The following is a 15886-nucleotide window of genomic DNA, read 5'->3' on the forward strand; positions in this document are numbered from 1 at the left end:
CCAAAGCCTTAAGTGCACAGCCTCGGCACAGCACACGCTGGTGGTCCTATGGGAACCCCTCCCCGGGGCTGGAGCACCAACCCAGTTGCCGTGAGGGTGGGCTGCCACCAGGTCCCTCCCTTTCCTGGAGAACCTCCCTCAGCCAAAGGGAGCTTCCAGGCCCTGGAAGGTCATGTTGCACCTCTCACTCCATAGCAGCCAGTGACTGACTCACACAGTAGGAAACTCTAGCCCCCTTGTTGAAAGGTGGGACCAGCTCTGTGGTGCAGATTGTGCACCAGAGAGCCAGCAGGGCTGGGTTAAACCAGCCACCAGCCAGAAGGCATTCTGACCTAGTTCCCCTCTTGCCCTACCCCACTTCTCTCCCGTTCTCCTGAGCACACTCTCAATAAATCTCTTTCACAAGAGTCTCAGACTCCGTTTCTAGGGAGTTCAGCCTAAGACATCAGGTCACAGGGATAAGAAGTGGTGGCTTTGGCCTCGACCCAAGGTGAGTTTGGCCCCAGAGCCCAAGCATTTGACCACTCATCCCTATATATTCCCTCCCAAGCTGAGAAGGCCAGCCCCCCAGGGCCTGGGCTGCTGGGGCTCCACACCCAGTCTGCTGCAATGACACAAGTACCTTGAATTTTGAAGTGGAAGGACTTGAGGGGCAAACGCAATCCTGAGACATTAAAATAGCTGATGTGCATTTAAAAGAGCAGGAAAGCAGAAAGCCACCCATCTTGCTTCCCTGTGACAGCAGTGTGGGGGTTCTGCTAGAAGGTCAAGGTTGACCCTGACACTGACCTGTGAGTTATCTGACGTCTCCTGACACCTTTACATCTGTCTAAGCCCACGTTTAATAGCTTCCTGGCTTTCTACAGCTTACTCTACCCACTAGGTAGCTGAAAACTCAAAAGATAATCATCTTCAATGTTGTAGAAAGGGGTGCCGTGCAATGAGCACAAGATGGCTGAGCTATTAGAGGCCAGCCATGATGTGGGCTGGGAGGCAGCCTGGCCTGGAGCAGTGGGCGCACTGGTGAAAGGGTCAGAAGCCCAGGCCTGCTCCTGCCCCCTCACTTTGGTTATGAGACCTGGGATAAGCCTAAGAGGGTTTGCCTAGATGATTTCCAAAGTTCCCCTGGCTCTGACAGACTGATTCCACATCCAGAATGAGTATTCTCTTTCATTTAGCTAAAATTAGTCTTTCTTAGACTATTTTTCCTTCCCCAGAAGTGTCCCTAAAATCAGATAATCAGGAGCCATATACTCTTAAGGATGGGAGTGAAAGAGGGAACAGCCCCAGCAGCCCTGGTGAAGCATGGCACTTCTTTAAAGTTTATCATTTTATCTTGAAAATTCATGTATATTTAGCATTCTGATAACATATCTATGTTCACCTGAAGATAAAAATAATGCTTTTCTTCCCATGTCTCTGAGAAAAGCTGGCCTGCTGGGAAGATGCACCACATTTATTCTGTAGCTTCAAATCCCCTTGGGGTACTTGTATGAACCTCAAGTCCAGGCAGTCTGGCTGGGATTCTGGCCCGTGGGGTAGAGAGTAATTCCCACTAGGACTTTCCCATGCAGCAAAGTGGGGAACAGTCCTCCTCAAGACCTGTCTCTGTGGCCTTCCTGTAATGGCTTCCCAAAGATGTCCATGTTCAAATCTCTGAAAGCTGGGGACATGCTATGACATGGCAAGGGGAACTTAACATTGCAGATGGAATTAAGGTTGCCAGTCATCTGATTTATAAAACAGGGAAATTTCCCTGGAGTCTGAATCCTGAATGATGGGTTGGCGGCTGCTCCTGAAATTGATAGGGACAACGTAAAGGGACAAAGGAGGCAATTAAATAGTTAATCCCACCAAAGGGTCATAAATAAAGAAAAAAGTATGGGAGATCTTCTAAGTGACTGATCCATCAAGAGAGCAGTCCTGCTTAGCAACGAATGCAACAGAATCATGAGACGTGCCCTCAGTGGTGGCATAAGACCCACATCCTGCCCAGTGAGGCAGGTAAGTTAATGACTCCTAGGAGATGCTCCTCTGTGAACATTAAAAACAAAAATATAGAGAAAAGATGGTCTTAAACCGAAACCTGAGATGATTTACCATATTTTAGCATATTTTACCACCTTCCTGCTCATTTTCATAGCTCCACAACAGTTCTAGTTTGACTATGCAAGGACAAGAAAACTCCCCTACCCAACATGGAGAAAGAAGTGATGGTGGAAGCTTGAGGTCTACTCAAGTACGAGGAAGAAGGTGGCCTTCTCCACCTCCTCACTTTCCCTTTGATTATGAAACCAGAGGCCAGTAAGTTCTCAGCGCAGCACCCCCTTGCCTGCGCAGTTGTGTCTCTCACAGCACCCTGTACTAAAAACGCTTCCCTTACCCATCACTCCGCCTCTGATTGAACTCTTTCTGCAGCAAGACAGAAGAGCCCTATGCAGTACTGTGTCCTGGAATGCGTTCTTCAAAATGAACAGAGGACACATCTGGAGCCTGGCGTTCTCCCCGACACAGTCCTGTGCTTCAGCGTGGGCACCACGGAAATACTCAGGGCCCTGTGAGGGGTGGACTCCTAGCCCAGCCTGGTGACCATTTGCATTCAACATTCCTGATCAAAATAGCTCCATCCAGAGTGAGCTTAAAGGCCTGGGGTCTTCATCTCACAGAGATGGTTTTATTTCCTGACTTTCTTTTAGACAAACTTTGATATATATCTGCTAAATCAGCCTGATTAATCCCATTATTCAGTTCTATGTTCTTGCTTATTTTTGAATGGTTGATCTGTCCAAGACTGAGAGAAAAATGTTGTGGCTCCCAATACTACTGTGTCTGTGTCACTTCTTGGTATTTTAACAGGCCATTCTTTATATAGTTCAGTGAGATGTAATTTAGAGCAATAGTGGCCCATGAGTATGCTATTCTCGGGGTGAATTGTACCTTTATAGAAAACCACTTAATCCTGGTCAATGCCTATACCTTGAAATCTCTGTATTCTAATGTGAACACTGGATCCTTGCTTCAGTTTGGTTTGCTTGATATACCTTTGCTTGACCTTTTACCTTTGACCTTTCTGTGTCACTGTGTTGTAAATATAACTATAGTTAGTTCTTTAAAACACAACCTGAAAGATTTTGCCTCTTCATAGGGAGTTTGACCTATTTGAATTTCTGGTCAGAATGACTATATTTGATTTTCACTATTAGTTTATGTTTTCTAGTTTTCCTGTTTGCTTTGGTTTTTGATATGTGGACTAGATTTTCTTTGCTTTTATCTTCTGTGATTCAGGAGCTTCGGGTTCTGCTTATGTTATAGTATTAACATATTTGCTACTAAGTTATTCAAAGCCTTTAAACTTATATTTTTCTAATTATGAAAATCATAAGCAAAATAGTCTCTTTTGAACCCCACTTCTAATTAAGATCAGGACTTTTTTTTAACTCACATTTTGGCCTCTGTTAATGGAATTTGGGCTTTTATATCTTAATTACTGTTATTACAGTATTTATTTGTATTATTGTATTATTTATTTGTATTCATATTTGCTTTCAAAATGAACTTCTGCATCTGCACACACTTGAATAACAACTACTTAGCTCTCTCTACGGTTTCCATGATCCTTGCTCACCTGCTTCTGTCAGGACCTCAGCTATAAAGTTAGCTGTTGTTCAAGGCAGGCTGACATAGGACTTCAAGGGTTAACTTCAAGGGCACCTGGCTAGTAGCACATCACGTGAACCTCACATGTGGGAAAATGTTTCCTAGCTGCCCCATCATTTCCGGGATTGAATGCTGCAGGCGAGTCGAGGTAGACTGGTTTTGTACCTTTGTGGGCAATTTTTTTTTCTCTTCTGACCTAGGTACTTGCAGATTTTCCCTTTTGTGTTTGTATTTCAAAACTTTTAACAAAATGTGTCTGGGTATAACTCTCTTTTCACCAATTCTGCTAGAATGTAGAAAGGCCAGCTAGTCTGCATATATAGTCTATGCATTTCCTTAAGAAACTGTTGACTTCTTAGTTACAAAATGGCTCAATATTGGCAATTTTGTATGGTCCAGTCTAGGAGTTCTCTCTTGAATCCTCTTAAGTTTGTTGCTTATTTTTAAAAATAAATTTCTTGAGAATAGTTTTAGATTTATGGAAAAATCACAAAGAAAGTATTGAGAATTTCTATATGTCTCTCACCCAGTTTCCCCTATTATTAACATCTTACTTTAATATAGTGCATTTGTTATAACTAATAAATCAATATCCATTCATAATTAACTAAAGCTCATACTTTATTCAGATACTCTTAGGTTTTTTTTTCCTCTAGTGTCCTTTTTCTTCTCCTGGATCCCATTCAGGATACCACATTATATATTGTTGTCATGTCTCTGTAGACTCATTTTGGCTCAGGCATTCCTTAGTTTTGAAGACCTAAAAAGTTTTGAGGAGTACTGGTCAGGTATTTTGCAAGATGGCCTTCAACCAGAATTCACCTGATGTTTTTTCTCATTGTTAGACTGGGTTTATAGGTTTGGGGGATCATATCAAAGGTATATACTATCAACAGGACTTACCATGTAAATGCTGACCTTGGTCACTTGGCCAAGGTAGCATTGGTCAGGTTCTTCCACTCTAAAGTTACTCTTCTTTTCCCCCTTTTCATCCTGTGCTCTTTGGAAGGAAGACACTCAACAAGTGGGTATTTCTGCTCCATTTCCTTGGGCCTCAAATGTCTACACAAATTATTTGGAATTCTTTGGCACAGAAGATTTGTATATTCTCTCCCATTTACCTAGTCAGTCATGGGCTTTTGTTTTATACTTTGGGTTATAATCCAGTACTACTTTTATTTTACTGCTCAAATGTTTCAGTTCTGGCCACTGGGAGCTCTTTCAGTGGCTACTTCAGCTGGCTGGTGAACAACTCTGACACCGCTCCCCCTACCAAATAAGTGTGTGTTGTTGATGTGGTTTGAGCACGTCCTCAACCTTCTGGCACTATAGGACGCTCCAGGATCATTTGGTATGTTTCCTGTCCCAGTCCCAGGTAAGCCATTTCTCCAAGGATCCCTGGTTTCTTTCCATGGAGAATGGTATTAGAAGCCAAGATCTGGGGTGGTAGCTGAGCTTATTGATACTCAGGCGCCTATTTTGTTTTAGATTTTGGTTCTGTTTATTTTGTCCCAGTTTTTCCTTAGCATCTCCCTTCTCCAGTGTCCATAACTTATCTTTCCTCTCATTAGATTGATCTCTTTGACCATTTCCTCTGAATTTTGGGAAAGCATTTCAAGTTTGTCTTGCATATGACTGATTTTTATTTTTCGTGGCATTAACTCTGCTCTCTACTACCTCCAAAGCAGATTTTAATTCTGATAGTCACTAGTTTTCTTCCTTGTCTACTGTACTTCCTTCTCTATCTTACCCCACCAGATATTTGCCTCTTCTCTGAGCTTTCCAGAAGTTTATCCTTGTGTTCTGTTGGCTTTGTCTGTCCAGATTTGGTATTTGGTTTATGCCCACTCAGCAAATTTGTTGAGCAAATTAGGTTTGGTTCCAGGTGGTGGGAAATAAAACAGTGATCCAGACATACAGAAACTGCTGCTTCCTAGAGCTTTCATCCTAGTGGGAAGAGACAGAAGGCAAAACAACTGGGAAAAATGAACAGGAGGTCAGATATTGTTATGGGGTGATCTGCATCTCCCAAAGATATGTTGAAGTCTTAACCCCTGATACCTTAGAACGTGACCTCATTTGAAAACAGCATCATTGTATTAATAAATAGATGAAATCAGTTAAGGTAAGGTGATAGTGGAGCAGGGCAGGCTCTTAATCCTCCAAGATTAGTTTCCTAAGAAGAAAATGATGTGAAGGGAAAGAGGGGAAATGTCAGTTTAGGCAAAGGAGTTCATAGCTGCAAGTCAAGGAAGGCCAAGGATTGCCAGTTGACACTAGAAGCTTAGAGAAAGGTACAGAAGAGTCTCCAAGCCTGCTATAGAGCATGGGCTTGCCAACATCTGGACCCTGGCCTTTTGTCCTTGAGATGTGAGAGAATAAACTTCTGTTGTTTTAAGCCACCTAGTTTACGGTGCTTTGTTATGGCAGCTCCAGGAAACTGCTACAGATATCCATCAGTGAAATGGAGGAAATTAACAGAAAGGGGGAGTGGGAGTGTGAGGGCCCAGGATTTAAATTTTAGGCAAAGCCTCTGGGAAAGGGGGACAACTGAGAAAAGACTAGAGAAGTAGCTATGCAGGTGGTGAGGGAAGAGCACTCCATGTTGAGGGGAGCCTTTGCCAAGAGACTGAGCGTGCTGTTCTTGGCTCTGCTCTCCCGGGCTTCTGTGATGCTGGAACCCTCTCTCAGAACCGCAGCTGTGCGGGGCGGTGGGGGAGCTGGACCATGGTGTTGCCCAGATCCGAGTTTGAATTCCAACACATCACTTTCCAGCTGGGTGACTGGGGGTGAAGTACTTAACCTTGTTGAGCCTCAAGTTCCCCATTTGTGAAATGAGGATACAAAAATTCCCTGTCTCAGGGCTCTGGGGAGGGCTGAATGGGCAGGTGAAGCCAAGAGCTCTAGCCCTTGCTCAGGGCACTGGAAAGGCCGGCTGCTATTTCCATCAGCATTCAGATCACTCTTGCTTCTGGTGGTGTTGGCTGGCTGATGAGCAGAGCACCAAGTTCTATCCCCAGTTTCTTGTAGACTTTCAACTAGTGCGTCTGCTCCACACACAAAGGCTCTTTAAATTTTAAAGCCCACAGAATTCTGCTGGGTCTCTCGGGTGCAGAAAGCTATTTCCAGTGCCCACCCTGGGGAGACACCGCATGTGGCAGGAGAATGTCAGCGCAGCACCAGGATCCCGATCACCCCAGGTGGTCCCTGCAGAGCAGGCACTCCTCCCCTCTGGATGCTCTGGGCCCCACACAACCCGAGCGCACCCTCAGACCACACGGCCTATGGGGAAAGAGCTGAGCACACTCGGGCTGCCAGCAGGCCCTTCCTTACTACCGTTTCCTTATCGGTAGAGGCTTCTGGGGCTGAACTATCACGTGCCCATGTGGTGTCTGCTGCTGAGCAGGCGAAAAACAACTGGTGCTCTGCTTCCTTGTCCCCATTTCTGTGTCTCAGTCTCCCCATGTGTGAACTGAGGGCTTCATAAGCTCTAAACTACCACCTGCTCTGATCAGTATAATCTGGGATCAGGCCAAGAGAGAAGGGACATGTCAGCAGTTGGCAACTGAGGCCCCAGGCTACTTTCAGTGTGGTCATGGGGAATAGAAGAGTAGGGTGACAGCTCTAACTATGCACCTATGTACAACCCCCAGCAGCTCCCCGCTGCCTGGCATAAAAAACCAAACTTCTTAGCTCAACATTCAAGGCTCCTGGAAACTGGCTCCAAACTCCATCTCCAGCCTTGGCATCTTTCCCATGTCCCCATCCCGATACTCCAGCTTCCTGGAATCCCCACTGATCCCAAATACACAGTGAGCATGGCCACCATGCCCTCTGATTTTCATCTTGCAGGTCTCCACCCCATCCATCCTCCACGGCTGTCCCTTCTCTGCAGCCGTGTCTGAATCCTCTCCTGGGTGGGTTGAGTCACTTTCTCCCTTTGTTCCCCAGCCCCTCTGTTCCTGGTTTCCCTGGGAGGTATCTGCCTTCAGACACCTGAGGACATAGGCAGGCCTGATGATGGCTGTGAACCCAAGAGAGGGTCTGGTGCAAACATGGCGTTTGAGAAATGAGTGTGGGGAGTCGGGAAATGAGTGCGCAGATGACAGCTGGGGACTACTTACAACTGCAAACATCTAGCTGACCCTTCTGTTCCTGGAGTGAGTGTCACTGGAGGGGGTCAGGAGCCTGAGCTTTCACTTCCAACCACATTACTTCCTTGCTGTGGGTTTGGGCAAGAGAGGTTCTCACTGTGAGCCTCTTCACAGCAGGAAGGAAGTTCCCTGAAGGCAGGGGCCAGGTCTGAGTCTTTAGTGTCCCCACTAGCCTGTCCTTGAGTGGGTGCCAGTGATGTCTGTTGTGCCCTGCTTGCCTCTCAGGCTCTGCTGAGAGATACGAAATCACCCGGCAATTCCACACGGCCATGCACCTGGCAAGCAGGCCTCTGGCCAGTGCTGGACAACAAGCAAGGGACAGCCAGCTCCTGGGAGCTTTTCCTCACATCTCAAATGCCAAGGACAAAATGAAACAGCCTGAATTCAAGACTCCTTCAAAGTCAGGGATTTGGGTGAATCCCAGGAGCATGCCATAAGTCTGGCCTCCAGGCCCTGGCCAGCTGCACCTACCTTCAGCTTTTTGACACTGGTGCAGGGATCATTGGAGAAGCTCTCGGTGTCTGAAATCTCGATGTCCTCACCATACAGAACCCCAGTCAGGTCGTTTCTCACCTGCCAGCAAAGAGAGAGCAGAGGGTGGGTATGCCAGCAGTCATAGGAAGGGCCACTTCACAGGGGTCTGGGAAGTGGCTCAAATGGGTGAGGTGATTTTCTCCACCAATATGAAAAAGGAGTGGGTTTTATCTTCATTAAAAAGTAGACTGCCCCCTGGGACTTTGGAGATTCCCCTCCCCTGAGGACACACAAGCAGAAGGAGGCCAGACAGGGAAGGGGCTTACTAAAGTTGCCCAGGAATTTCCTGGAAGAATTAAGACAAGCATGCAAGTTGCTGGACTTTCATGCTGGTGTTTCATATCATCTCCAAATCAGATTAGGCAAATACATCACACTGTCTCCAAATTAGACTATTCAAATACTTCTCTATATTTTTCATTATTTATTTGCAATATTACTTCATTTCTAGGGTGAGGAAATAGCTGAGATATTCAGATAGACAAAGCAAAAACAGAGGAGAGGGTGAGGGGCTGCGGAACCAGCCTGTGATGCTAAACATATCGATGTATCTGCTGACACACAGAATGACTAACATCTACGTGCTTAAAGCAGAGAGCTGCAAGCTCCAGTGTCATATGAACTAGCCAGTGTGTGAAGCAGTCTGTGTGGAAGGGTACTAGGGAGTGGTGAGGCCTGGTGACAGCTTGGCAAACTAATGCTTCACCTAAAGACAGCGCTTGCCGCTCAACTCCAAACATGCTATGCCAGAATGCTGGTCCAGAATCACCAGACCTTCTGATTTGGAAGGGAGAAATAAGAAATCTATATTTTTATTTATTTTTTGGCCACACTGCACAGCATGCAGGATCTTAGATCCCCAACAAGGGGCTGAACCCGTGCCCCTGCAATGGGAGCATGAGTCTTAACTATTGGACTACAGGGAAGTTTCTAGATTTTTAAAATAAAGTAGGATCCCTCACATCTTAAAGGGCTTCCCAGGAGGCGCTAGTGGTAACAGGAAGATCCCCTAGAGAAGGAAATACAAGCCACTCCAGTATTCTTGCCTGGAGAATCCTATGGACAGAGGAGCCTGGCGGGTTACAGTCACACAGAGCATCTCAGCACTGAACATCTCAGCATGAGCACATTTTAAAATGTTGACACTATTTTCAAATTAAAAAAAAAAGTTAGGATCAAAACAAATAAATCTGAAATCTGTATGAGGTCCATGTCTATGACTATATACACTTGGACAGAAAGCCATGGAAACTAGACTGTGTTTTAGTAGAAATAACCAAGTGGGAGTTTGAGGACCCAGGTTCCAGGTCTTGCTCTGTCACTGACTTGCTTGTGACCTCTGCATCTCTGAGGGACCCTTTCCCTCTTAGCATTTCAGTCTCTTCCTCTTTAACTGAAGATGAGCTTTGAAAGCACATCTTGTCTATACCTATTAAGACAGCTCTTATCAAAAACCAAAACCCTACAAGTGTTGGTGAGGATGGGGATAAACTGGAAACTGGAAATTTGTGCACTCTAAAAATTTCCCATCATATGGCAATATGATCCAGCAATTCTACTTCTGGGTATATACCCCAAAGAAGTGAAAACAGGGGCTCAAAAGAGGTATTTGGACACTCGTGTCCAAATGCATAGCAACACTATGCCAAAAGGTGGAAGCAACCATCTTTTGGAAGCAATGTCCATCAAAAGATGAGCAGATAAACAAACTGTGGTTTATACACACAATGGAATATTATTCAGCCTAAAAAGGAATGAAATTTTTACACATGCTACCGCATGAATGAAGACATTATGTGAAGTGAAATAAGCCAGATGCAAAAGGACAAGAGTATGATTCCACTTAGGTGAGGTACTTAGAGTAGTCAAGTGCATAGAAACATAAAGGAGAGTAGTGGTTTCTAGAGTTGGGGAATGGGGCAATGGAGTTGTGGGTACAAAGTTTCTGTCTGGGATAATGAAAAGTTTTGGGGGTAACTGGTGGTACTTCTTGCACAATATGAAGGTACTTAACGTCCCTGCACTGTAAATTTTACAGTGGTTAAAATGGTAAATTTTATGTTACATACTTTTTACCATGATAAAAAAAGTACTTCTTGTCTCAACAACTGATAGATCCTCCCAATGTATATATCAAAATGTTTTGAATAATTTGGCCCTGAATGTTGCAGGATGGTCTCTGGGAAGCCCCCACACAGAAGGGGAACAAAAAGGGTTGCGGTGGGAACTGCTGTATTTCATTTTTTTAAGAGAAATATGATGCCAATAGAGGAAAATGTGAACACACTAACTCTGGGTAGCAAGACCACGGGTGTTTAGTGTTTTGCACTCTGCTGAATGCTTGAAATACTTTATGATGCGTACGTTTGTAAGAAGAATGAAACTGTCTCAATCAGAGTGAACCTTGTCCATCTTTAGTTTTTACCTCTATTTTGATGGTAGATTGGGAACTAGTTGGTTGAAAAAAAAGTTGACTTTGCCATTATGGTTTATTTCTGCTGTGTCAAATCCTTTTTGGATGCAGGTGGGGTTCCATTATTAGGTCTATGTGTCATGGGGGTGCTGTGAACCAACAGTTATTGATGTGCAACATTAACGTGTGCAAACTCAGCCCTGCCAGAAGGCAAAGCAGCCAGTGCACATACTCCTAAGGCATGCACAGTCGAGCCCTGGCTCTCCATGTCCTCGCCACCCAAACTGAAGGAAACTTCTCGAGCTCTTTTGAATCTGTCTTTTCACCTATAAAATGGGAGTTATACAGCATGTAACTTACAGGGCCCAGCAAAAACACCGAGGATGGGAAATGGCTTTGTAAATTCTAAAGTTCTTTATGTTGCCTAAAAGCTGGAATGATCATTTCCAGGTATAAGACCCAGCATCAAGGCTGTCACTGGTTTGGCGTATCTATCTGTAAATATCTATCTGAGAGCTGTAAATAAGTGTGGGCATGAGAGCAGAAAAAAATATTTTATAGGCACTCAGAACTCAAAACAAACCAACCCCAAACACCCTAGAGGTCATCTCATTTCACCTCTAATTTCACAAATGAGGAAGCTGAGGTGTGACTCCCTGGGCAGTGCTCTCTGAATGGTCTCAAGCTGGCTCTTTTGGATCCTGCCAGATGTGGACAGTTCCTGAGGCTTATGAGCCAGAACAGGTCAGAACAGACGGTTGGTGCCATCAGCCACTCACTGACCATAATTTCAGCACCAAGAAGTCTGCTCAGCTGGAGTATTTACTCTAATGGACATTTTTAGGGAAAACAAGTGAAAAAAACTAGTACTAAATGGTATTTTTAAATAACCAAAGCATGGTAAAGAAATAATGCAATTGATCTACCTCACAAGGAAATAAATTCATACTCTCACGTGTAGATGGAAGGATCATTCAAAGCACTGATCAAAGATTACTAAGTTAGAAAAAAACACCTTTCTTTTTTATTTTTTTCCCCATTCTGGTACTGCAAGTATCTCTTGTTTTATGGGGCCAATGTCTTTTATCAGCTTGCTATAAACTGCATTTCAGCAAAGTGAATCCTATTTTTTATTCACCTCCACTATAAAAGCAGAAATATGTTTTTCCTGGAAAGGAGTAACACTTAATTCTCGAGAAAATAAAATATATTCACACATACACACATGCTCAAGTACAGCCGGAGTCCACCTGGGCCCTCATCTGCATATGGGGCCTCCGGAGGCAGCCATCAGGAGTCTGATTTGCTAAAGGCCCTGGCCATCCTGGGTGGAAGGGATCGAGATGGGTGCTGATGGGCCGGGAGGGGATGGAGAAGAAGGCTGCCCATCACGTGGAAGGGAGGGTCAGGCTGCCAATGCAATGAGGTGAGTTGGACCCTGAGTACTGCTACAAGGAGGACTAGGAAGGGTTGGGAGTCCTCAAAGCCTGGGTTCTCAGGACCAGCTCACAGGGCTGAGGCTGCCTAAGGGAAGAACTCTCCCTGCTTCTGGAGCAATGAGTCCTGGCCCTGGCCACTGGAGCAGTCTGGAAGGAACCCAACTCACTTGGCAGCAGGGAGAACCAGGGGATCAGGACTCTAGGAATAGATGATAAAAACTAGGCTTAGAGGAAACAGCTGTTGATTTTTTTCCCCTTAAGAACTGGTATGGACTGTGGATACAAAGTCATACAAGAAAGCCTGTCCCTAAAGCAGTGGTTCTTAAAGTGCAGCCCTGGCCTAGTAACACCAGCATCACCTAGGAGAACCTGTTAGAAAGGCAAATTCTCAGGCCCACCTGAGACCCACTGGGTCAGACACTCTGGGGTGGGATCCAGCAATCTGTGTTTTAATCGGCCCTCCAGGTGATTCTGACATATGTTCAAGTGTGAGGACCACTGTCCTAAATGAGGCAGGATAACTTTAAAGTGATCCATTAAATGATATGGAAAAAAAAAATGCTTTCCATGGCTTGGATATTGTCCCCTTGATTAGGAGACCAGGATGTGTTGGTGTAAGTAAGGCAGTTGCCAAAAGGGTGAGTAGGACTGGGATCCACATTTGAAAAGACATCACATCTAGAACGATGGAAGGGACGGTCACCCTCCAGTCTGCCCACCTCAGAGTACACCAGGAGTGCTGGGCTCAGTCCTGGTTGCATTTATCAGGGATCATGACAAAATGGCTCAGGCTCAGAGGAGAGAGGTGTGGCTACAATAGGGACCAAGAATCTTCTAAGAAAGACCACGGACATGATGGCAGAGGGGTTGGGAGTATAAAGGTCACAAGGGGTGATATCAATGACTCCTCAGGGATTCCAGTACAGCCTTGGGAATCACAGATCCAAATCCAAGAATTTTAACACTTAAACTCATATTTCAAGCCTAGGGAAATCCAACATCTTGAAAGAAGTCAAGAGCCAGGCAGAGTCAGCGGCTTTAGGGGAAAGCTCAGAGCTGGGAGCGCCGTCTTGCTCAGGCCAGCGGCAGAACACACCATCAGGTCAGATCAACTGTCTGAACCTCGAGTCCAGGGCGTCAGTCCACAACTTCCCTCCCAGCTAGTTCATGGACCGTGGGAGAAGGGGTGACAGGGACTTGTCACTCCAATGAAGCCATCACAATGGCCTCACTCCAACTGCGCACACAGCCTCTATCCACAGGCTTGGCACTGGGGACACAGCTGGTCCTGTGAGGGCAGGCTGGAGGAGGAGAAGGGGATCAGAGGAAAAGGTGAAAAGCTAACAGAATCAGAAGAGTTAGAGGTGAACAGACTCTTCGGGAGAACTTCTTGGCTTAGCGTGGCTGAGTCCATGTGACCCGTTTTAGGCATAAGTGGGTCCACCCTGTCCTATGAGGGAGGCTTGTCACTGCCTCTGAGCAGGCCACAGTCCAGTCCACCTGCAGGCCCCCTCCTGCTCGGAGGCTGCACCTCTCCGCTAACACACCCAGTTGCCCAGGTGATTCTCCCTTTCTGGAAATCACCTAGAGACTGGGCTTAGGAAATAGTGGCATTGTGTGCTCCACCCTAAATGACTGCCTTGTGGGTCAGGCTGTTGTCCCGGCTTCGGGTTCCTGGGACCACATTTGCATGACCTGGAGGTTCCCTAACCCTAACCTTCTGCCACACACAGGTAGGGCCCATGAACTCCCTTCCCCTAGACAGCCCCCACTGCAGCCCGGGAACCCCTCTTCCTCCAGCAAGGTAATGGAAGGAGCCTGAGGCCAGGAGGCCGGTGTGGCGAGGGGCCTTCTTACACCTCAGGTTTTCACTCAGGGCTCCTGTTTCATTTCATTCCATCTCCTGTCCAGTCACTCCCTAGCCTCTGGCCTCCATCCTTTTCTGGACTGCTACCTAGCACCTAGGCACCGTCCTTTACACCTGGGCCTTCTCTCCTGCCCCAATCAACAATTACGGCCCTTCTTTAATCTTCAGATCTTTCTACTCCTGGCCCCCAGCAGCACGAGCAGATCTGACCATGTCAGAAGGCAGAATGGCGAGAAGAAAGGCAGGGAGAAGGGGATGAGAGAGAGAGACAGGAAGAGAGCAGCAAAGGACTGTTACAGCTGCAGTTTCTCACATTCGTGCCGCATGTCCCAGGCCAGGAGGGCTCTGATGGAAACAGCGAAGCAGAAAGTGGAGGTGAGGCCTCGGGGACTATCAAGACCCCAGGACACTGTGGGTCCGCAGTTCCCCCGACACCTTCCGTAAGGAGGCCACCACGCCAGCTGTGGAATCATCCAGAAAGGCAGAGATCCAGGTAAAGATGGGGAGAGCCAGGTCTGCACCACTTGCACTTTACAACTCTTTGAAAATTCTAATTAGGTTACGAAATGAACTCGAGAGCAAAGCGAATTCCCAGATCTCCTATGGAAGCTGAGGTAACCTACTTTGTCATTCAAATACACTTGCTATATATAGCCCTAGATTGTGCTGAAATGTCACTCCTCTTACCTGACTAAAGTGTATAATTATAGATTTACTTCTATTCATTCATGAAATGTGTCTTCACTTGATTAAACAGTTCATTCAAGTAAAATCCATTAAAATATGGAACATGCGAAAATGTGGCTCGTTAGAGGCAGAGGGCACTGCTGTAGTTAAGATGCTAATTAGGATAAACAGGCATTTGAAACACTCAGATCTTTGAATATTCAGGTCACTTTTACTGGGGCTGGAGCTCCCCAAGAACCACCATTAATTTAAGCTAATTAAAAGATTAGCCTGGAGAAGAGCACACTAAGGCAGGAAGTGATGGACGACTTCAAACACTGAAGGACTGTCACGTGGAACGGAGGGCACCCCTGTGTTGGAGATGGGACCAACAGATGGATGGGCAGGAAAGCAGATTTTGTTTTAAAGCCAAATGAATTTTCAAACGGTGGAGTAGGCGACTTTGGTATATAGTGAACACCCTGTCATCACAGGTGTGCAAGTAGAAGCTCGTCAGGATGCTGAAGAGGGCATTTTTCTTCCACCATCAATGTTTGTGGTTCTAGGAGAGTAAGTTTCAATACCTTACCTGCGCCATCCCCCCACTCTTTGCCTTTTTGAATTTTACAGTTGCTAAAGCAGCCCTCTGCAAGCTCTGAAGTTTTTCAAAGAATCGAGGCATGTATTTACAGTTCCAGAGAAGTTATCCATGTGACTGTATTTCTACCTTTCTAAAACTGATGAACACCTACTGAAGAAACTGTTCCTTTTGAAAAATGGAGCCATCTAATTTTCAGATTTCTATTAGCTCTGAATAACCTATAGGTGGAGTTAAGTACAACTGAAACTTGTTAAAAAGGGCAAGTACATAAGTGAACATGTATGGGATCTACTGCACATATGTGATACTTGCACACGCATGACATTTGCACGTTCACACTGCAGAGCCAGTGGGCTGGATGGTGATGGCCAAAAAGGTGTGTCCCTTCCTAATCATCAGAACCTATGCAAGTGACCTTACTTAGAAAAAGGGTCTCTGTAGATGTAATTAATTCAAGGACCATCCTGGATTACCTGGATGGGCCCTAACTCCAGTGATAAGTGTCCTTATACGAGAAAGGCAGAGGGAGACCTGGGCAGAGGTGTAAGAGAGAGG

General features: G+C 45.7%; 1 protein-coding gene across 2 annotated transcripts in view; it reads right to left on the reverse strand.

Moving 5' to 3' along the window:
* GABBR2 (gamma-aminobutyric acid type B receptor subunit 2) overlaps window positions 1-15886 on the reverse strand; it is a 372146-nt gene that overhangs the window by 171374 nt on the left and 184886 nt on the right. For both annotated transcript variants that reach the window (XM_005683953.3, XM_018052222.1), the window contains exon 4: window positions 8283-8384. In XM_005683953.3, the coding sequence (XP_005684010.3) occupies window positions 8283-8384 (102 nt within the window). The remainder of the gene's footprint in view (window positions 1-8282; window positions 8385-15886) is intronic.

This window comes from Capra hircus, chromosome 8 (genome assembly GCF_001704415.2).
Source record: "Capra hircus breed San Clemente chromosome 8, ASM170441v1, whole genome shotgun sequence".
NCBI lineage: Eukaryota > Metazoa > Chordata > Mammalia > Artiodactyla > Bovidae > Capra > Capra hircus.